This window comes from Lemur catta, chromosome 2, assembly GCF_020740605.2.
Source record: "Lemur catta isolate mLemCat1 chromosome 2, mLemCat1.pri, whole genome shotgun sequence".
Taxonomy (NCBI): Eukaryota; Metazoa; Chordata; class Mammalia; order Primates; family Lemuridae; genus Lemur; species Lemur catta.
The window spans coordinates 18,951,550-18,975,443 of NC_059129.1; the positions used below are offsets into that span (position 1 = coordinate 18,951,550).

Genomic DNA, 23,894 nt, shown 5'->3' on the forward strand with positions numbered 1-23,894 from the left:
CACGAATGGTGCAGATTGTTCATTATGCAGGGACGGTGCAGCTCTGGCTACTATGACTTGACACAATTCAGTCTTTATCCCTCCCTGTGTCAATGAGCTTGAAGAATAGTTCCCATTGGCAAAACCGTTCCCATTGGGTGCGTATCGGGAAAGAATGGATGGCCATGAATCATTCAATAAGTCGATTCTTACTGAAATCAATGACTCATTATCTGGGTAAGAAACGATGCACAGAGTTTTCTATCTGGAAGAAAATGCCACGCAGGTGATAACTCCTGAATCAGCACAGAGAGGGCAGCTGTGCCAAGCAGAGTCCCCTGCGGAGTCTGTGGCCCCCACCCGGCCAGTCGGGCTCCGCGTTCCTAGAGGGAGGCTGAGCAGCTCCGGCCTCGGGGCAGGAGAAACGCAGCGTCCCCTCCAAAAGGCTCCAGGAGACAAGTGTCCTCCGGGGAACGGGGTGTGTCCCCCAGACACGGAGGGACACGTGGAGGGAGGGTCTGCCATCCCAGAGTTTTGGGGGTGAAGGGAACTCAGAGCACACCCTCTGGAACGTCTGCCTCTTGTTTCTCACAGGGGACCCAGAGCCTGGGGACAGTGATCAGTGGCCTGGGCACAGCCAGATCCCTGTCTCGCAGCCAACACTCCCACTGTGCCTGCGTTGCTGTAGAAACCCGTTCATGGGGGACAACTCGCGAACGTTGACATGCATGACTCAGGGTGCAGCTCAGCGAGTCATCATGCTGCTCAGATGGGGTCCCCAAGAACTCCAGATGACCCTCCCCAAAGCCACTCAAGTTAACTACGGAACTGCAGGCTCACCCTGGTGTGCCTCATGCTGTCTGGCCTTCCTGTGGGTGTCGGACTTCAGGCCCTCATGTGTCACGTGCCTCGAGCATCCCTGCACGTGACTCACACGCCTGGAGAGCCCTGCGCTGCCTGGGGGGGGGCACCTGCTGGCTCAGCCTCGGCCGGGGCTGCTCAACCCCATTCTCCAGCAGCCGCACCCACAGCACCCCCAGGACCCACCACGCTCTGTTCCAATGCCGAGACCTCTTGCTGAGTCATGAAACAACGTGGGCTCAGGGGTTTGGGAGGTTTGCTTCACACAGGAGCGTCCAGGGAGGCAGACGGCGGTGGCGTGTGCCCAGGGGCATGGGCAGACCTCTCCCCTTTGCACCTTAGGGGACGGAGGAAGCCACCCCCTGGAACAGCTGCCCCGGGCAGGGGGCAGGACACCCCACCACCTGCCAAAGAGCACAGGGGCCCCTAAAACAGAGGAAGGTGCATCTCAGCAGAGCCAGCCTGGGCAGCTGCACCCCTACTTTCCTGAGGCACATCCTCAAGGAGTGAGGGTCCACTGCTGCAGGGCCGGACCAGGGGGAGCGGGCTCAGGATGCCCTTCCGTAAGGACCCCCTTCCTCCGCCTCCGAGAGCTCCCTCTGCGGCGTCAGAGAAAGCCATTGTGCAGCCCCTGCGGACAGCCCAGGGCCACACCGGCCCCAGAGGACAAAGGGCCATCCTTCTCGGGACACTGGCCTCTGTCACCGCTCCACACAGTGCGGGCCCCACCCCAGCTGGTACGCAAAGGGGCTACTTCTTGTTTTGTTTCATTTTTTGTGTTTTCTTCTGCTTTTAAAAGAAAAATGGTGGGGGCCCCTGGGGCTACATTTATGCCCCACCAGGGACTGCGGTTTCTCACCGAGCTCCCGCCGGCCACTCTGTGTCCCCTCCTCCACTGACCCCCCTCAGTGCTGACTGAGCACCCCGTCCCACACGGCTCCACGCTGGGGGGAATTCCTGTCCCTGGGGGACGTGCTTGACCGGCAGCGAGACGGGCCGCAGGCTAACGCTAGCACAAACGCACGCTCATTGTGAACAGCGAAGACCCAGGGAGACAGCAGGAAGCAGCGTCCGTCTGGGGAAAGGGTGACTAGAGGCTGCTCAGAGAGGACCCGTCCGGGGGAGTTTTGGCTGGACAAGGAAGACATATGGGGAGAGAGCCGGAGGCAGAGTGACAGTGTGTGCCAAGGCCCTGGGGCAGGGTTGAATTGGGAGCACTGGGTACAGCAGGAGTCGGGCGGGGGCAGACGCCAAATGCAGCAGGAGAGGGGCCCACCTCGAAGGCCGGGGAAGAGGGAAGGGCCCGGTGTTCCTCCTGAAGGCAGTGGGAAGGCAAAGCCCCCTGGGGGCAGGTGGGGACAGCTGGGCGGCCAGAGGGGCGCAGGGAGGGAGGCAGGAGACCCTGGGGGACCAGCTGTGCCACATCCCTGAGCCAGGTACAAATGCAGGTTCCTGGGCCCACCCGACTCCCGACTGTTTCAGCAGATGACACACACCAGCTTGAGCAGCACCGTGCAGACGGCAGGGGACGGCTCCAGAGACAGACAGGGGACTGGCCGGGTGGCCTCGGTGCCTGCATAACAGCATCAGGGCCCCAAGAGCCACAGGAGTCCCACCAGTGCCGGGACCCCACCTGGCCATGCTCACCTCCAAAACTGGGCAAGCCGGAGGGTCCAGGAGGGGCTGGGATGCCCAGGCCGCCTGGGGCTGGGGCTCTGGCCTCTGCCCCACGACAGGACTCAGCCGACTCGCCGAGGCCAGGCAAGGACAGGCTGCAGCTTGTGACCAGGCTGCTGTCTGTGCCCAGTGAAGTGCTAAGCAAAGGCCAGCAGTCCCTCTCCTGCCACCTGCCGAGGCTCCCACAGACAGCAGGAGGTCGGCGCCAGGTCCAGGTAGGCCAGCGTCCCCACTGCCACCCGTGTGCCCACTGCCTGGCCAGCTGCCCCTCTCCACTCCTACTCACACTGCACTTCCCGCCTCGACCCCAGCCCCACCTCAGCCTGCGGTCAGCCCAGGGCACGTGCTGTGTCTACCTCCGCTGCCGGAGCCCCCCCAACCCCAAGGCTTCTGTGGGCTGCACCTGGACCATTCCTCCGGGTGGCTCCCAATCCACCATGGCCCCATCTCCCCACCAAGATCGCATGCAGAACGAGGCCCCAGAAGGCAGGATTTAATGCAGACCCTGAACTCAAAACTGACCTCCCTATGGACCCTCCTTAAACTCAGTTGTTCCTCCTGAAAATGAATCCTGCGGGGTCTGTCTGAGCACGTGGCCGTGTGGGGAGGCTCTGGGCCATCTCCCCAGCCCCAGGCACACCCAGCAGGCTGTACCCACATGGCCTGTGCCCACAGCCAGCCACCAGGACCTCAGCATAGAACGAAAAGGGCTGTGAGGGGCCCCTGGGCGCATTTCAATGGTAAAGTGAGGCTGGAAGACCCCCCAGGTGCTACAGAAAAACTTCACAGCCAGCTCTGGGCCACAGGTCACACCACACCAAAAAAATGACACATTAAAAGGCAACACCCTGAGAACAGACTGATGCTCACAGTCACAGCAGCCAAAGGTAGGAGCACCCCAGTGTCCATGAAAGATAAACAGAGTGTGGCATCTGCACACGATGGAATATTACTCAGCCTTGAAAAGGAAGGACATTCTGACACACTCCAGCCAGGATGAACCTTGCAGACACCACACTCAGTGAAATAAGCCAGGCACGAAACACAGATCCTGTGTCATTCCAGGCCCTGCAGGCCCCAGAGGAGTCAAGCTCACAGAGACAGAAAGCAGGATGGGGGTGCCAGGGCTGGGGAGGGGTGGGGTTAGGGTTTCATGTAGACAGAGTCCTAGAGGTGACGATGGTGATGGCTGCACAACAATGTGCTTAATGGCCCAAACTGCACCCTTCGCGATGGCTAGAATGATAAATGCTGCGTGCAGTTTGCCACCATTGAAACACTCACACAAAGCACTACCGGCCCTGACCACAGGCCCAGCTCCTGGTGGGGGGCCCCGAGCTGCCCAGGGCAGCACCTCATTCCAGCCCCTGGAGCCCCCAGACATTCTGTGCAAAACCAAACAGGAGGGAGGCGGAAGCTTGCAGCCAGCAGGGACAGGAGAGGCCCCCTGGGGTGCACAGGAGGAGCTCAGGGCCAGGAGAGGCCCCCCACCCCCAGGGTGCACGGGAGGAGGCCTCGGGTCACAAAGGCCTGAGAACAGACAGGAGGGATCCTGCCTCAAACAGGGCTGGAACTAGGTTCGGAGCCCTACAGTCCACAGCTGAGTGTCCTTTTAAGTAGAAATGCTATGTTCCATGAATAAAATAAATTGGAAGATATTTTTATACTTAGAAAAATGGATTATAGCTCTTGGCAACGCGCATACTGCGGCAGGCGCTTTCAGACTCTCTGGAAAACCATAATTTAAACCAAACCTGGTGCTGCTGGCATCTGGTCACCTGGCCATCACCCTGGGGCACGGCCGGTCAGAGGGCAGTGTCCACCCTGCGGAAGGGAGGGTGCGCAGGAAGCCACGCCCAGACCCCCCCACCCCCCCCACCCCCGTCTGAAGGGCCAGGGGCAGGGTCCGCAGAGGGAGGCGGCGTCCACTGGGCCATCGGCACTTGAGGCAGTTAACACCCGTGGTCACTACCCCTCTCCTCCCGCCACCCCTAACAAAGCCAGGATCACTGAGCCTTGAACGCTGTCCCCTGTGTCCTGGGCACATCCATCCCACCGCCCCAGGGAAGGCAGGTTACAGAAAATGAGCAAATAAAATGCGGCCACGGGGCTCCCAGACTCGGGACCTGACGGGGCTGCCCGGGGCTGCCGCGATTCCACCCGGAGCAGTAATAACAGTAATTATTATAATATATGTCCCATAACTCACCCCAGCCACCCAACATGCCACTTTTTCCTTCCAGATTCCTTACTGAGCATCTTTGATTCCTTTAAATGTGGCCTTCACCCACGCCACCCCGCGTGTTTACCCTGCACCCGAGGGGCCGCCCACATCACAGGAGCACCCTCCACGCGGCTCCTGCACCCACCACGCCCAGCCCCGCCGGGCACTCCCTGCCGCCCACCCCGTCCGGCTGGGATCTGAGGACACTGATGAAGGTGGCTGGTGTTCCCGCCGCAGTGGGGCGGCGAGGGCCCGGCACACCCACTCGCGGACGGCCCATAAGTCACAGCCTGAGCCGTCGGGGGCTCGGGGCCCGGCTGTGCCCGCCGAGGCTGTAGCCAGGAAGCAGGCATCCGCCCACAGAGCCCAGACATCCCGCCCGCTAGCTAGCGCCGGGGTCCAGCCAGGGGCTTAAGGCAGCCTTTGTACCTGAACCCACGGCCAGGCAGGGGAAGGGCTGTGGGGGGTGCCTGGATCTGCCAGGACAATATATTTGGGGAACTCCAGTTACGCGGAGGTGACTTCACTCTTTCCCTTCACAAAATTGCCTCCACACGTCCCTGGGCTTGGAGGGGAGCCAGCTGCAGCCCTGCGCCTGGAGCACGGGACGGGCGTCTGCAGGAAGGCGGGTGACTGCCCCGACCCCAACGGCGCCCAGGGCTCGGCAGTCTCCAGGGGCCCGGCTCTGAAGGAGCTCACGGCCCCGGGGAGGGGGAGGGGGAGGTCAGCTTGTGAAGGAGGGTCACAGTCTGCCCCGGGGGTGCCGTCCTGCAGGGAAGGCGGGGAGAAGAGGCGAGGGTGGGGTGGATGAGCAGGGGCTCCACAAAGAGCAGGGACAGCCAGCGTCAAGGCCGGGACGCTCCAGGGTGGGCAGGACAGCACTCGTCCTACTCCGGTGGCCCTGGGCCTGCCTATGGGACAGTCCCCTAAGCAGCCCCAGGCCCACTGGGCCCAGGGCGCGGTGACGCCAGCCTCTCTTGTCCTCACCCCTCCTGGGATTAGCGATATGTGTGCTGGGGACACGAGAGGGGGTGGGGGGGGGAACGTTCTGCTGACCAGGGTGGCCAGGAGGTGGCAAGTGGGAACAGGGGGGCAGAGAACAACAGACAGAGCCCCCTCCCCACTCTAGGCACAGCACATGGCACCTGAGAGAATTATCTCATTTACTCTTCCCGCTATCCGAGAGCTCTGGGGACCTGGGCCCAGGAAACCCGCCAGGCAGAGGACGAAGCCCGAGGCCTCTGTGTCCACATGGAGCTTCGGCCCCTCTACCATCTCCCCCAACAGGGGTCAGGAAGGAGCAGGTTCTGGGCCCCAGGTCGGACCCTGCAGGCACCACAAGAGCATTTGGGCAGAGGACCGCCCTCCCCACACCTGCTCCGTCGGGAGGACGATGCAGGTAGATTCAGAATCCCCTGGGTCACCTCGGTTTGTCATTTCTGCTCTAAGCTCTGATGGCACAATTGGCACTTGGGCAATATCTTTGGAATCAAATTAGAAGATTTGCACCATTTTGTGAACACAGAAGAGGAGGAAGGAAAGGCCAAGCCGAGACCCACAGGGCCCAGTCTGACTGGGGGGTCTGGAGCTTGGTCACTAGCTGAGCTCAGTGTTCATCAAAGCTGGGCAGCAGACAGATGGGCTGAGTCCTCTGAGGTCTTGAAGGGTGTGTAGGAGTTTGGGAGGCAGAGCAGGAACAAGAACAGAGAGGACAGGAGGCCACTGAGTCGCACCTCTGCCAATTTCCTATTCCCCGAGCATCTCCCCCATCAAGCTGTGGCCCCAGACCCAGGGCAGGGCCGCATCCTGCCGTCATGAGTACACACTCAGGGGCAGGCAACGTGGGGCACAATGCTGGCACTCAACATCCAGAAGGAGACGGGGGAGGGGAGGTTCCAGAATCCTGATCAATTGGGGGCCGGGTGTGTGTGGCAGAAGAGGAGCCACAAATAGGTGGCAGGGCTGTGGACACGAATTGGGGACAGGCCACCCCGTGGCTCCCCCAAGCATCCCTGCCCCTCAGCTCAGCCTTCCCCCTTCACCCCCAGGCCAACCCCACCCCAGCCGCTGGCAGCTGAGCCAACTGCCAGCCCTGCCCCCCCAGGCCTGGGTGTCGGCACCTCCTGGGACAGCCCCAGGCCCGGGGACAGGCCCGGCTGGGACGCTGGCCGCATCCTCCTCTGTCTTCTCTACTTCCTGGGCTGGGTTTTTTTTAAACCCAAAGTGAAGCCAACAGGAGATGATTCTGTGGCCGGCCGGGCAGCTGAGCCCAGGGTCGGAACCGCCACCCCGCCTGCCCGCCGTCCTTCCTCCACACTTCCTCTGCGGCCTGGGCAGCCCCCGGGGCTTTTGGCTCCTGCCTCAGTTTCCTTCTCTAGGGGAGACAGGTGCACCCCCACCCCCACGCAGAGGTCTGCCCAGAGCCTGGCCGGGGCCGAGCCTGTGGGCTCCAGCTCAGGAAAGGGCGCGCCGTGGCCCAGAGAAACCCGGACTTTCTCCGCCTGACCCGGCTGGGCCCGGGCCGTTCTGCGCGTGCCCCTTGCGGGAGGTGGGAACCGTGAGTCATTTCCTGTGCTGGCAGCTCCGGAAGCGGAGTGGGTCTGCTCAGGTTCCCAGAAGTGCGGCGGCGATGGGGACGCAGACGGGCTGCCCGGGAGATGAGTAAATGCCCTCCCGAAATAGCCGGGACTGGATAGGGGCACAGAGCGCAAGGCCAGGCCCTGAAATAGCTCGCCCCACGGCAGCTGGGGGCGCGGGGAAGGGCGTGGGGCCCTGTGTCAGCCTCCCAGACCCAGAGGTGACTCAGGCCAGCCCAGGTGAGCGTCTGAGGCCTCACGGACCCCAAAACAGAAACGGTCACAGGAACAAGCGCCTGATAAACTGCGCTGCAGCCTACGGCGGGAGCATGCGGGGGCCCGGAGAAGCCTGGAGGCGGGATGTGTCCACTGGCAACCAGTGACAATTAAGCAGAGACCGAGGAGAGAAGCGAATGGTGATGACACTGAGGGTGGGGTGGGGGTCCCAGTACTGACAGAGGCCCCAGGGCAGCGAAGTGCCACGTGGATTCCAGGATCTGGGAACGACAGGGTCACTCAGGCCCCTCCTGCCCGTCATGCCAGAGGCTCAGGCCATTTCAGAGAGAGACAAACCCACGGAGGGTTCCAGCGAGAGATGGGTGCAACCAGCTCCACACAACCAAGGTCTCTGGTGCCGTGTGGACAGCAGCCTGCAGGGCAGGAGCCCAGCGAGGGACCTGGACCCTGACGGCCGGGGAAGCAGAAGGAGCCCAAGGTGGGGTCTCCTGAGGGGAAGCTTCTTCTTCCGAAATAGCAGGAGCCTGTGGATAAAAGTGTGTGTCTCTTGCTCCTGAGACAGGTGCAAGCAGGAGAAACCAATGTTCTGGAAGCTTCGAGCTCACAGAGCAGAATGCTGGGTGAAGGCAATGGTCACCTGGTTGTAGACTTGGGGGTCTGTAAGCACGAGCATTAGCACCTAACGGGGATAGTGAGTGTGCAGCATCCGCACAGCACAAGTCAAACCGGAATGGCGGCTGCAGCCTGCACCTGCCGGCCGCCGCCCTCTTGCCACACCGCGCTTTCGGTATTTTTATAGTATCCCTTAAATGGCACGCGCTACCTCTTTGGACTAAAACATTAGAAACATCCCTCGGAAAGAAGAGTTTGTAGACCTGAGCTCGGTAGCGACCTAGAGCTGCACTGAGCATCACATCTTCCAGCCGGACCCGGAAAGACGGATTTTCCAAAGATAGCGAGCGATACTCACATCCACCTCTCCTTGGTCAATCACGTAGAAATTATCCCCTTCATTCCCTGTAACAAAAGAAAAAGGACAGCAGATGTATACCACAATCGTACATCAAGACAATAAGTTACAGTGTTTTTTTTTTTTTTTCTTGCAAACAACTTTTGCAACACTGCCTTATAGACCATGGGCAAGACAGACCCTGGGTCCCACCAATATTTTTTTAATGACAGGAAGATGATGGAAATGTATTGAGTTAACTTGTTAAACAGACTGTTCTTGAGTTTCATCAGTCAATTTTCTCAAGGATAGACAGTGAAGGTTTTTTGCTAATACACATTTTTAAGTGCATAGTCCATTTTTTCCCATGGGCTTTGGTGCAGAGAAGGCAGGACATACCTTGCTGTATAACTGTCTCCCCAGCAATGTGCGTGACGGGGAACATGGCGTCGAAGATGTCACTGAAAGACAAGACACAACACATTAGTGACTGTAGGAGTCAGAGGCGCTTTGAAGCCGCCTCCCTCAACTCGACACGTAAACATGCAAGCCGCACGCTCCCCAGCTCACAGTCTCGTTCCCATCAATTCACAGTCACCAGGAAAAATGAGAAAAGGTAAAAGAAGAAAATTAAAATCCTTCACAACCCGGCTGTCCGGAGATAACCGCCGCCAGCCCTCGGCACACAACCTTCCCGACCCACTTCTGTTCCATGTGCAGATGTGTCTGCTGCTTTGGGTTTTTACAGAAAAGAGATCACACTACACACTGTTTTGGGCTCTACTTCAAAAACCAAAAGTAACAATAGATTGTGAACGTTTCACATGTCAGAAAATACAATTCTACTGTGATAGGACAATCAGACGATCTGATTTTTACTTTTTTTTTTTTCTTTTCACTTTTCCTCAAAGGAGTGTCCCCGGACTCCTGATGTGGGAACGAGATGAGGTTCTGGCCTCTCTAGACAGAAAGTCCAGGCCTCTCTACGGCTCAAGCCGCCATGGAGGCCGGCGAGGCTGACTCTTGGAGGCTGTGCACCCAGGCAGCCCGGCCCTTCAGTTTTCTAAATTCGGATGTGAAACGGACAATGCAGACAGACCCAGGCAGTGAGGAGGAGACGGGACCCCCAGGCTGGCACCTGTTGGTCGGGAAGGACAGGTGCACCTGTCCCAGAACCCTCTGCCGTGCTGGGCCTGCAACCAGAACACCGGTGTCAGGGACACTCGAGTCACACTCCTGAGATGCAGCAACCACTACTGGGGACCAGGTGTCCCCAAGGGCTCCGACAGTGGGGCTGGAGACCCCAGGCAGGGAGTGTATCGTGTTGTGATGCTCCGAGGGTAGCTTCCTTCCTGTCCTGACTACGTAAAAAGGACATTCCTGGAAACCTTTGCCACCTGGGAAAGTAGAGGTGAGGGTCAGAGGACCTGCGGGTACTCGTGACAGCCGGGTCTGCTTAGCCACCTAGAAACAAAGGCAGAATCAAAGATCCAGACGGCCCTGTGCCCTCCTGCCTCCCGGGGCTGGGATATATAAATAGGAAACTCAAAATAGCGGTTGTTTCCTCTCTATTTAAAACATGCTTCTTTTCTAAGTTCTGGTTCCCAAGTTCACTAACTCAACTTCCTGTTTCCTGCATTCTCTCGGGAGGAGGGTGTCGCCCGGAGGGTCCCATGGGCAGAGGGGCTGTGGGCAGGTCTGCGGGGCCTCCCCTGCCCTCCCCTCTGGGTGGCGAGGGCCTGGCCCAGCTGCCCCTAAGCTCTGCCCTGGCATCTGGACCCCCGGCAGGGATGTTTCCTGACCACAGCATCCCGAGTGTCTGGGGGAGCCATCCTGGCACTGTTTTTAAACTGCATTTCTTCAAAACCACAAAATAAGCGTTCTCAGAATGAAAGATCTTTAAGAAATGATTTTACAATTCCTCCCTCTTTTCTAAAAAATTTCAACATATAATGGTAAAATACTTTCAAAAATGCCATAACTAATCACACAGGCACTGCGTACCCACACCCACCCTGCTTGGGCAGAGGTGGACATGTCTCTCCTAGAAAGGCATTGCAGAGACAGCTGTAGCCCCCGGGTGCGGGGAAAGCATGCGGTGTGTCATCACTTCACATGTGTGTCCAGGGAAGGGGCTGCTACCATGTGGCATCTTTATCACTGACATCAAGGCAGCTCGTGCAACTCTACTCCCCTCGACACGTTTTCTGAAACGCATCTAGGTGACAGTACAGATCTGGTGAGCTCTACCCACTGCCTGGAGCCCTTTGTGTGAATAACCTCAGTTCCTCCGTCCATTCCTGCCCAGAAGGACATGCCAAGTGTCCCCGTGTTTTTGCAGTCACAGACTGGGCCGTGACAAACATCACAGACTCCCCACGGTTTGCAGATAGAAGTGACTGCACCCCCATCTTTGGGGCTGATACTTCACTCGTGCACTTCTTCTCAGACCTGAACAGAGGCAGGGGGTGGCCGAAACCTACCCAAGCCACTGCCCATCCTGGTGCCTCTGCCTCCTGCAGCACCTCTGTCCTTGTGCTGCTCACCTGCTGGTGATGGTTTCCTGACTTCCTGCCTTCCCCAGCTGAGTGTGAGTTCTGAGAATGAAGACCATGGGCTCGCTGCAGTCTGCTACCCAGGGCCCACCCAGGACTGACTCAACAGGTCCTTGGTACAGCATGGGTGGACGGGTGGGTGGACAAGTGGATGGATAGATAGGTGGATGGGTAGATGGATGAATGGGTGAGTGGGTAGGTGGATGGTGGGGTAGATGGATGGATGGATGGTGGGTGGGTGGGTGGATGAATGGATGGGTGGATGGGTGGGTGGATCATGGGTAGATGGATGGATGGATAGATATGTGGATGGGTGGGTGGGTGGATGGTTGGATAGATAGATAGGTGGACGGGTAGACGGATGAATGGGTGAGTGGGTAGGTGGATGGTGGGGTGGATGGATGGATGGATGGATGGTGGGTGGGTGGGTGGATGAATGGATGGGTGGATGGGTGGGTGGATCATGGGTAGATGGATGGATGGATAGATATGTGGATGGGTGGGTGGGTGGATAGGTGAGTGGGTGGATGGGTGGATGGATGGGTGGCTGGGTGGCTGGGTGGGTGGATCATGGGTAGATGGATGGATAGGTGGATGGGTGGACAGATGGATGGATGGATGGTGGGTGGGTGGATGGATGGGTGGGCGGATGGATAAACTCACAGTTGAATGGATGAGAGGAAGGAAGGAAGGAAAGTGAGTTGGAAGACAGATGGCGGGGTGGATGGCTGGAAGGATGGCACAGCCTTTCTCCGAGTACTTGCAGCAAATAACAAAAGCTAGTGGCGTGACTATCCTTTGGATAATCAGTTCCACATTTAGAAACTTAAACAACTGGATAAATATGAAAAGATGTATGTATAATGATATTCACTGAAGCACTACTTATGTTAGACCAAAAAAACCCCAAAATGTACAAGAGAGGATTTATTAAATAAATCACAGTACTTCCAAATAATATAACATCATGTGGCCTCTAAAAATAGTAAGGGAGATACATGTGATAAAGAAAAAAGATGTTCACAATGCTGTCAGTGGAAAAAGTGGTTGATAAGACAGCACAATTTGAAAAGGCAGAAACAACCTAGAAAACCACACCCCACGATGTAATGGCCACTGTGTTGGGGTGCAGAGGAGATGGGAGTTAAAATATGTGTCTTTTCTTTTTTTGTTCTTTGATGACTTATACTGACTTGTATTTTCTAATGTCCTGTAACTACCTTACATATCTGTGTATTTTTTTAAAATGAGGCCGTTTGTCATTGGGGAAAACACCACACCTACCCGTAAGGGCAGACTTGAGGATTTTAATATTTTTAAAGCAACCAGAAGAGACTCTAGACTTTAAAATGTTAAAACATGCTTTTCCGAGTGCGGTACAGACTCCACTCCTACAACGCATACGGAAGCGTGTGGGGCAGAAACCAACAGCTTTGCTCACAGCCAGACACACGTTCAAAAGGCACGTCGAACGATGTGCCAAAGACACCTCCGAATTTATCATACGTGTGCTAATCCTCATTGCCTCTCATCCAAAGAACTGAAAGCGAGTAATTTGGTGGAATGTTTCGGTCTTTAAACATGCTCCAGTATGTGCAGAAAGGGCCGGGCCCACCCAGCGAGGGGCCTGAGACCCGGCGTGGCACAGGGAGGACAGCACAGCCCAGACCCCAACACCATCCCCATCATCTTCTCAGAAATGCCGTTTCCTTCCACCTCCGACAGCTCCGGGTTTCCTGGCCACAGCGAGCACAGGTTGCAACTTGCACAGGAATCCTCACCTACGAATATCTTTCTAGAACTCCCCTCCCCACCAACTGCAGCCTTCAAGGACCTTCCCCCAAACCCTGGGGGCAGACCCTGCCAGAGCAGGGGTGGGGTGTGAGCTCCCCGCAGGGGTGGGCAGGGGACGCCTGTGAATGTGACTTCGAGGTTCAGGTCAGTGTGGGGGTGTTGAGCACACGGCGGGGGGAGGCGGGCTGCGCACTTCTGGAGGCTCACAGGAGGCCCACGTCTGCCCAGTCCGGCCATCCGGGACTGTGGGCACGTAAAACGCACAACAGCACGTGCTGCGCCACGGTGTGGGATGGTTGAGAGCCCCCTGCCTTCACCAAGATTCATCTGGGTCTTTCGACAAAACTCCCTGCCTGCTGAAGCAATTCTCTTTTAAAATGTTAGCAGCTGATCCGAGTCCCTCAGGCTTCGCCAAATTCCCTTCACCCACGAGAAAGCATCATAACATTCTGTCATTTGAACTTCACAACTGTAGGACCCCATTGCTGCTTGCACTTTATAGATGGGGAAATTGAGGCTCGGAAAGCCGGGGAGGGTGCAGCTGAGAGCAGAGAGCCCCCCAAGGGCCCATTCCTGCCTCCAGGCTGAACACACACTGGGCAGGGGCATGGGCCCCTCGCTGGGCAGGGCAGGGGCACAGTGCCCAGCACATGCAGACCCGCCCCGTGCAGCCGTGCTTACTAGCAAAACAAAATGTCTCTCTGGAGAAGCTCTGGGGGCCTGGGAAGGTCAGAGCGGCCCCAACGGAGCTCCCCATGGAGCCCCCGTGGACAGGACGGCCCAGGATCTTCTGGGCAAACCTGGCCACCCTCTGACCCCACCAGGCAGGCCCCAGCTGGTTTTGTTCTCAGCAATCCCAGGACCAGGCAGGGAATGGCATAATCCCAGGGTCTTTCCCAAAATCTGCATCCTTCCAGCCAGCGGGTCTTGTCCAGAGCGGGGCAGCCTGGTCTGAGCTGTGCCCTCCGGGTTCCCCAGGTGCAGGCTGTGGCCACCAGACAGCACCTCCCCGCCCCTCCTGGCTGTGTGGTCGTCAGGCCCCCACGGACCCCACGGCTTCCAGGCCTGGAACTCCCCCTTTCACACTAACTCTCCAAAGCTGTGGTTTCCCAGCTGTTCCCCCAGAATCGATGTTTTCAAAGGACTCATTCCAGACGACATCTGACCGTGAGGCCAGAAGGCCTCCAATGAATCCCAACTTGATACATTTTTGAAAAAAAAAAATATGCAAACAGGGATGCACCATCTTGGGCTTTTTATTCCCCATTAAATAAAAGTAGTTTAAATGTGAATCACTGGTAACCTAAACCCCACTACACAAGTGTCATTTTAAAAGCTAATTCCTGACTTGTAAGCAAATGTCCTGAACACAACCTATTCATAGGTCACTCCTTTGGAGCAAAAGTCGTTTCAGGCCAGCCAGCCAAAGCCCTCCAAGCCCTGCAGGTGAACACTTGTCACACGGGGTGGACGGGCCTCGCTGTCACTTGTGGTCACCTGATCAGCCTCAACGGATCTCCCAGCCTCAGCCCCCTGTCTACCCCCTGTCCTGGCAGGAGATAGAGCCCAGGCCGAGCCCCTAGGTGTGAACAGGGGTTACCATGGAAACAGGGTCTTACCTAAATCACGTCCAGTCAGTCCACCTGCCCCAGAATGAGGAGGGCCTAATAGTTGGAGACCCCCATCCCTGGGTAAAGTACCAGCTTCCTCCCTGTCAGTCTCTGTGACCCAAGGTCAAACCAGCTTCAGGGCAGGTGGCCTCCTGGTCAGACCAGGGGGCTGGGGAGGCCAGATGCCCTGGGCTGGGCAACCCCAGGATGGGTGGGCAGGGCAGTCCCGGGTGGCCCCAAACACCACAGCCCAGCAGAATGGCCCTTGTAGGATCAGGCCACAGGGGATGCTGAGGAACCCCACCCACCCCACCACCCACTATGCCCCTCTCCCCAGAGTAGAACACACATATCCCTGAGGTTAGGGGTCAGAGAGTGTCCTACAAAATGCCATCATGCCTGTGTGTAAGGTCAAGACCAGTCACGGAAAGACCCGCTGCCTGTGCTCCAAAGCAAACCCTCTCATGCCGAGCGCTCCCGGCGCATGGGGTCTCCACCGCCCGAGAGGCTACAGCAGGCACCCGGCCCCTCCGGCGCAGAGCCTAGGACAGACTCCCCACGGCGGATGCAAACCCCTCCTGGGGCCAGCACGGGGCTTGCCCAGCTGAACGTGCAGCCTCTCAGCAATGGGCTGGCTGGGAAAGCCCAGGCACCCACCAACCCTCACAGACACCCCCAGAGCCCCGCACTTCTCCCTGAGCTGAGAGTCCTCTGGCCCCAAACCCAGGGCCATGAAGGCTCCTCTTGGCCATCGGCTTAGGCAGGGATAACAGAGGCAGGTCCAGGCACCCAGGCCATGACCCCATCCACCTGCCCTCGGCCAGGTGCCCACTGGGCCTGACAGAACCACAGACCATGAATTTGGCCACACCTGAGTTTTGTGGGACACTCTGTTCCAGCTTCTTTTCTTAAACCTCAGATGCAAGTATGTAAGACATTCCCTGACCCGTTCTCGTTTGATTTATACATTTACCTCCCCCATCCACAGGCAATTGCTCTAAGATGTCCGAGGCATCTCCCTTTGTATATTTTCTCTTAAGACACAGAATCCAGAGCTGCGTGCATCCTCCCCATGGTATTGTGCTGCAGATTCACGCTGTTTCATCTCCGCTGACACAGTGCCTCCCAGATCCATCCCAGATCGACCCGCTTGGACTGACACATCTACGCCGTATCTTTGAACCATCGTTTGTTTTCATTTGTATTTCCCTGCAAGCCCTGAGCTGCTTTTCCAGGGCTCACTCACTTGTATTTCCTCTTCTGCAAATTTCCTGTTCACATCCTTTGCCCATCTTGATATTGGGATTGGTATCTTTTTTTCCTGCTGATTTGCAGGAATTCCTTGTGTGTTTTAGAAATTGGTTCTTGTCAGTTGTAGATGTGGCAGATATCTGCCTACAGCCGGTCCTCTGTGAACTTTTCTGCGATGCCCTGCATTGAGTAGACAACTTTCACATAATGTAATCTCGCTGTGCTTTGTGGTTTGTGACTCGAGAGTATGTCCCCACAACCAAGTGGCACAACTGTCCACAGCTCTGCTTTGGTCAGCTCGGGCCGCTGTAACAGAGCACAGAGGAAACTGAGTGGCTTAAACAACTCTGGCGGCTGGAAGTCCAAGGCCAAGGTGTGGCTGACTCGGCTCCTGGTGGAGCCACTTCCTGGCTTGAAGGCCACTGTCCTGCTGTGTCTTTGCTCTGCAGAGGGTGCTCTGGCCCCTCCACCCTTCAGAAGGGCACTAATCCCATCATGGCCCCCACTCCCAGCCCACACCCCTGACTCCCGCACCGGTGACCTCCCATGGCCCCCACCTCCAAATGCCATCACACTGGGGGTCGGGGCTTCACCATTTAGATTCAAGCAGGATAGGGGTGGGGCAATTCAGTCCTTAGCGATTACCTTCTGCCATATACATGGTTTCCACTTGCATTTTCCGTCAATCCCATAAAGCAGCGGTCCCCAACCTTTTTGCCACCAGGAACCGGTTTCATGGAAGACAATTTTTCCTCCAGACCGGTGGGGGTGAAGGAGGAGGCAGAGCTCAGGCGGTGATGCACGCCCAGGGTTGGGGAGCACAGCCATAGAGGTCTGGTTTTATTTTTCCACAGATGGTCACCCGCTAATCAGCCACCCCCGGTTACACTATAGCACACCAAGTGCCAGCCAGTACCCCAGTGTTGTTATGGGTTGAATTGCATCCCCAAAAATCTGTATATTGGAGTTCTAACCCCAGGACCTCAGAATGAGGCCTAATTTTGAGACCGGGTCATTGCAGTTGTAATCAGCTAAGACGAAGTCACAGGCTCATGCCCCTGATCCAGTGCGACTGGCACCCTTATGGAAGGCAAGGAGAGCACCGTGTGCAGGGACAGACACTCGCAGAGGGAAGAGGCAGTGAAGACACAGGGAGAAGACAGACGTCCACCAGCCATGGAGGGGCCTGGGATGGATCCTTCCATGTAGCCCTCAGAGGAACCGGCCCTGCCAACACCGTGATTTTAGGCTTCTGCCTCCAGAGCTGTGAAACAACAGATTTCTGTTGTCAAGGCCTCCCCGGCTGTCGTACTGTGTTAACAGCAGCCCCAGGAAACTGACAGCATTTTACACGTAGTCGCTCATTTAACTTTTACGACAACCTCGTGACATTTGTCATCACAACTCCCATTAACCTCCTTTACAGGCAGCAGGAGGACTGAGGCACAGAGAGGTTGAGGAACTTGCCCAAGGTCACACAGCTAGTAAGTGGTTGTGCTGGGATTCAAAACCGGATGATCTGGCTCCAGAGTCCTTGCTCCCAACCACCTCACAAAACTGCTCCTTTGCAGCGTTTGAGCCTCAGGCTCCCGCGTGCACCGCCTCTCCCTGGGCTGCTCTGCCGCCTCTACCTGCAGGCACCGCACCCCACTCAACTTCTGGGGGGTGAGCTGCTCTCCTTTGCTCTTCCGTTTCACAGATGCTTAGCTATTTACAAGCTTTATTCTCCCCATTTACATTTCAGCATGTGTTTACCGCCTCCCGGTAACCAGTGTGATGCTAATTGTCACTGCTCTGCACGACAGGTGAATTCCAGGGAGACATTCTGTGTTCAATCCCCCCATCCAAGCACAGAGACGCCCCTCCAGCTATTCAGGTCAGGTTGTGCGTCCTCTGTTGAGGTTTAAAACTTTCCCCTTAGAGTCTCACGAGACCTTTATCAGGTAAATGCCACTTTTTGGTGGCTGTTGCTCTTGCGAGTGGCGCCTTTGTAAGCTGTTCCCCAGTCACATCCTGCGTCCTCTCCTGCCCACCAGGCCCCACGGCTGCTGCTTTTTTTTTTTCCCCCGTTGAGAGAGATTCAATATCTTGATTGTGATAGAAAGAAGTCTATATGTTTAAATTAATTCATTTTTAAAACTGACAAATAAAAATTGTATATATTTATGGATCTCTTGGGCTTCTTAGTACTGATTTCTGTAAGCTGAGTTAGCATCAACTGTGAACATTCACAATCAGCTAAGAGTTTTCTGCTGATTCCGTGTGGTTTACGCAGAGACAGTCACATTTGTCTCCTCTTGTCCCTTCCAATTCTTACTTCTTTTGTTTTTCTGCCCGTATAGCGTCACCAGGACCCTGAAGCAAAGTTAAACCACTGTAGCGACCACAGCCGCGTCTTGGTCTGTCCCTTAAAGAGCATGTAACCAAAGCTCTTCCATTACGATGCCGCTCTGTGCTGGGCGTACATGCCCTTTACTAAATTAAGCAATTTCCCTTCTATTCTTAGTTTGCTAAGACTTTTTTATAATAAATAGTTGTTGAGCTTTATCAAAATCTTTTTCAACATCCATGTGATATGTGATTTTTTCCCCCTACAACCTTTGAATGCGGTGATTTACACAGAGCAATCCGAGGTTGAATCATGCTGGAATTCTGGATAACCCTACTTTTTTTTTTAACGTCTGCATACAGACGGGCTGAGGCCAAGATGGCATCAGCCTGGATAACCCTACTTGATCTGGATGTGTGATTTAAAAAAAATAAAATGGAGAAAAGCACCCTGTTGGATTTGTTCGGCTATTCAGGATTTTTGCATTTATGTTTAATGGGCCTATACTTTTCCTTGTTTGTCTCGTCCCTGCCAAGCTTTGGAACTAAGACCAAACTGGCCTCATGCACCGAGCTGGCAGCTTTCTCTTGTTTCCTGTTTTCTGGAATGACCTGAAAAGAGTGGATGGTTTGTCGAAGTTTGACAGAACTTTCCTGTGGGCTGTTAAGCAGGGAAGGTCCTCGGTCTCCATCTCTTTGGGTTTCCTCTCCATGTGCCAATGTTGGTGCCATTTGCAAAGTGAGCTCCCAACATTTAAAAATTGAGAGAGTTCATAAAATCCAAATTTTTGGCTTTGCTTTGGGAAAAAAAAGAAGGGGGGCAGATCTGGCAACATGGAGCCTTCAATATCCCAAAGCAAGAAGTCCCCCCTTGGTAGGAGCACAATGCCTGGCGTGGCCACAATCCCCAGGGCGTCCCCCCATCACCCACCAATTCCTGAGCCCCCAGGATCCCAGGTTTGCAATCCCAGGGGCCCCTGTGGCCCCAGGAGATCACATCAGGGTAGTACAATGCCTAACCTTGCCTGGAGGGACCCAGGGGCTGAGTCTTCAAGGATGAGCCCGTCTGTGAAGTGGGCATCGCAACACGCCTCCCCTCCCACACCGTGGGGAAGATTAACTGAGACCCTGATGCTTGTGAAGCATTTGGCAAAGTAGGGAGCCTTCACGTCAGCAGCTGCTGTGATCATTTCTGGCTCCAACCCCCATGGAGACCCTTCTCCCAGCCTTGCCGAAATGCTCAAACATGTCTCAGGATCCCCCAGGAATGAGGCAAAAGGAGCGTTCTGTGCCCCATCCTAGCAAGTCTCATGAGCCTGTTACAGCCTCATTCTTTTTTATGGGCTTACATGACTAATGTATTGTGGAACTGCAGCCGGAGGTGGCCTGACAGGTAAACACCTCCCTGCCCTCACCCCTGCAAAGAACCCTGCCGAGCAAACAGGTTCAGCCAGTTCTCAGAGCCGGGGCCACCCAAGGGGGGAGGGAGCCGCAGCCAGCCAGAGCCTAGCTCAGACCTGAACACCTGGGCCCACCAGGGCTGGGGGCCACGGGGGTATGGGGGGTGTGGGGGTTGGGGCGGCCAGGGGAGGATCCCAGCACCACACACACCTCCAATCCAACCCCCCTCAACAATCCACATTTCTGCATTTTAGAAATGTCCCCTTGAGATTAAAAAAAAGAATTTTTGTGACTTTTAAACAAAACCATCATGACGTTGACAGGATTAACACGCAGGACCATCTCCAGTGACAAAGAAAGCAGACCGAGTTAGCACGTCCAACATCTCTGCAACTTTATCTCTTTAACTCTTTATTTTGAAAATTTTTAAATCTCCACAAGTAAGGGGAGGTGTCGGAGCCAGTACACGTGGTTATACCCCGTCTTCGACCCCTGTATTGTCAAAAGAGCAGAACACAGACCACATATGCATCAACAGTAGGTCTGCAAAGAAAAGTACATATGCGTATTGACAGGGAACAGAAGGGAATTATGAGTGATGAAAACAGAACGTTAAAGAAAAGCCCTGCTGGGTGCAGAACACTGTTCAAATGCACACGAATGTGTTTTTCCGACTTCCAAGTGATGCTACAACCACACAGTCTCCAGCCTGCTTGAGAAACGGCTTGAAGGACTCAGCGCGCTGTCCGTGCCTGGGAAAGTTTCTCTCCACTGCGACTGGAACTCCAGGCCACTGTTATTCCAAGGAAGGAGGCGACAGAGCCTGGAGCTGGCTCCACGGCTCTGTCTGCTTCATCCTGTGCCCAGCCCCAGGGACAGAGGGCCCCCGTCTGCCAGGAGCCCAACACCCCAGACGCAGTGTCCCCACATTGTGTTTAGGCTCTTCCACTGTTTGGGTGAAAGCTCACTCCATTTCTCTGTTGATTGCAAGTTTCCAAATAATTCTCTCTAAACAGCCATAACTCAGTCCCAGCTGCTGGCTGTGGGGCAGGCGAGGCTGCCTGTTCCTGGCTGGTGCATCGGGAGTGTGAAAATTACGAACCCTCCAGGAGCCTCTGCCACCCTCTTGCCTGCAGGGTTGGCTCCTCAGCCATGAACGCAAACACATGGTGACAAAGATTCTTTGCTCGGCCAAACGTTAGGCTCTGAACTGTCTTCCTGGCCGTCTGTGCACTTCCTTGAAAAGAATCCTACTAAGTCAGTTTAAGCAGAACCCTGAAGGCCAATATCTGATCTTCCTCCGTATCTGAGCAGACTCCTCATCCCCCACCTTCCTTGGCGATGACGTCTGGTCGCCTTGGCCTGTCTTCGGCAGGATTCCTATTAGGTCAACTTAGCCAAAACGCTTTGACCCCTATGGTTCCTCTTGGTCATTTTCCATCCCCTGACCCCCACCTGCCTCTTGGCTATAAACTCCACTGGCCTGTGCTGTGTTTGGAGCTGAGCCCATCTCTCTGGCCCACTGTAAGACCCCATTGCAGTGGTCTCTGCACTTATCACGAGGGTCCTGGGTAAAGTCTCCCTCACTGCTTGAACGAACATCACTGAATACCTTTTCCTTTAATGCTGGTGCTGGAGAGCAAAGCACAGGACGCCCAGCGCCGGGGCAGGTGCAGCTATGAAGCCCCAGAGGGAGGCGCGAGCCAGGGTCCACTCTTCCCCCATACATCTAGGGAAAGGGTGGAGGGTCAGAAATTCCTCTTGTGCATTCTTGAGCTTCCAACCAGAATTGCCGGCCCCCACCTCTGGCCGTGGTGCCCCACCCTGGATGTCACAGCGTCCCCAGACACCCAGGACTCCTCTGCACTTCGAGATCGGAATCCTCTCTGGGTGGAGACCAGCACCTGCAGGTTTAGATTGGTGAAAGTCAACTTTTCTCTTAAAAATGTGGGTGCCCTTTGAACCAGCTGGGTTTTTTTTTTCCTAGTATTTCCTCTACAGAAATAAGTTTTAAAATATCTAAGATGTGGCTACCAGGCTGTTCACCACGGTGCTGCTTGCAGTTACTTGGGTGTGAGACACCCAACCGCTGGTGACCGGTTAATTAAATTACAGAATGGAATACAAAGTGGTTACACAAAATAGGGCTCCGTCCATCTATGGAGACTGGATAATTTTCACTGTAAGTCTACTGAATAAAACAATGGGCTACACAGCAAAATCTGATAGATTTGCAAGGAGAAACAGACAGATGCGCTATTATAGTTGAGGGTTCAAAGCCCCTCCACCAGTGACTGACAGATCCTGCAGCAGGAAATTCGAAAGGACACAGGTGAACTGAACAGCACCACCAATTAACAGGATCTGACTGACATTTATAGAATGCACATTCTTCTCAAGCTCACAAGAAACATTCACCAAGATTAACCACACTCCAGGCCTCGCAATACACCTGAACAAATGTAAAATAATGCAAATCATACAACTGTCTGCTCTCACGGCAGAAAGGAATTAAATTAGAAATCATAACAGAAAGATAGCTAGAAAATCCCAAAATGTTTGGAGATTAAACAACACACTTCTAAGTAATACAGGGGTCAGAGAAGAAAGCTTATGAGAAATTTAAGAATATTTTGAACTAAATGGGAATGAAAATACAACTTATCATAATTTGTGGATGTAGCAAAAGTAACACTTAGAGGGAAAGCTATAGCATTCAATGTGTATATTAGAAAAGAATATCTAAAATCAATACCCTAAGCTTCCACTTTGGGAAACTATAACAAGAAGCACAAATTAAATCCAGAGCAACAAAAAGAAAAGAAATAACAAAAATTAGGGCAGAAATCAATGAAATTGAAAACAGGAAATTAATAGAAAAAATCAAGGAAGCTGGTTCTTTGAAAAGATCAATAAAAATCTATAAACCTCTAGCCAGGCTCACCAAGGAAAAAAATAAAGATGACACAATTTCTAATATCTAATATCTAATTTCTAATATCAGATATAAATAGGGGACATTGCTACAGACCCAAGGGACATTGAAAAGATAATAAAATAATATTATAAACAGCTCTATACCCACACGTTTGATAACGCAGATAAAATGGGCCAATTCCTTGAAATACGCAATCTATCAAAATTCACACAAGAAGAATTAGGCAATCTGAGTAGGCTATATCTATTAAATAAATTGAATCAATAATCATTAACTTTCCAAAACAAAATGCACCAAGCCCAGATGGGTTCACTGGTGAATCTACCAAACATTTAGGAAGAAATAATGCCAATTCACTACAAAGACCTTCCAAAAAACAGAAGCATAAGGGACACTTTCTAGATCATTCTCTAAGAACAGCATTAACACCAAGCAAGACAAAGACATTACAAGAAAGGAAAATTACAGACCAATATCTTTCGTGAACATAGATGCAAACATTCTCAGCAAAATATTAGCAAATCTAATCCAACCGTGTATAAAAAGAATCATACAATATGGACAAGTTAGATATATTCTAGATATGCAAGACTGATACATTTAAAAAACCAGTTGATATAATCCATCCCATCAACAGGCTTAAGAAGGAAAATAATATGATCAAATCAAGAGACGTGGAAAAAGCACTTTACAAAATCCAGTAGCCATTCATGATTTAAAAAAAAAAAAAAAAAACCTCAGCGAACTGAGATTCTAGGGGAACATTATACTTACTGGTGGGAACTGAAAGTTTTCCTGGGGAGAACAGGAATAGCGCAAGGATGTCCCCCTCTCACCACCCCTAGTCAATAGCACACTGGAAATCCCACTAACATAGTAAGACGAGGAAAGGAAATAAATGGCATGAAGATTGCGAAAGAAGGAATAAAACCGTCTTTCTTCACAGATGCCATGGTTATCTACGCAGAAAATCCCAAAGAACCAGCAATAACAACAAAAAACACCTGGAACTAATAGCACTTATAGCAAGTTTGCAGGATACAAGGTGAATATATAAAAGCCAACAGCTTTCTTATATATCAGCAATGAACAATGGATATTAGAAATTAAAAACAATAGCATTTACATTAGCATCAGAAAAGAGAAATACTTGGTTATAAATCTAACAAAACAAGTACAAGAACTGTATGAGGAGAGCGACCCAGCTCCGATGAAAGGAATCAAAGGTCTAAATAAATGGGGAGATATTCCATGTTCATGGATAGAAAGACTCGATGTTGTCAAGACATCAGTTCTTTGCAACTCGTTCTATAGATTCAATGCAATCCTGACCAAAATCCCAAACAGTTATTTTGGAGATATCAATAAACCGATTTTAACATTTATATGGAAAGGCAAGCAACTCAGAATAGCTAATACAACATTGAAGGAAAAAAACAAAGCCAAAAGCCTGACTCTCGCCAGCTCTAAGACACACTATAGCTGGCTCATGCCTCTAGTCCCAGCGCTCTGGG

General features: G+C 53.7%; 1 protein-coding gene across 2 annotated transcripts in view; it reads right to left on the reverse strand.

Moving 5' to 3' along the window:
• PRKAR1B (protein kinase cAMP-dependent type I regulatory subunit beta) overlaps positions 1–23,894 on the reverse strand; it is a 125,638-nt gene that overhangs the window by 37,882 nt on the left and 63,862 nt on the right. For both annotated transcript variants that reach the window (XM_045542912.1, XM_045542913.1), the window contains exons 5-6: positions 8,903–8,964; positions 8,525–8,571 (exon numbers count right to left, since the gene is read on the reverse strand). In XM_045542912.1, the coding sequence (XP_045398868.1) occupies positions 8,525–8,571; positions 8,903–8,964 (109 nt within the window). The remainder of the gene's footprint in view (positions 1–8,524; positions 8,572–8,902; positions 8,965–23,894) is intronic.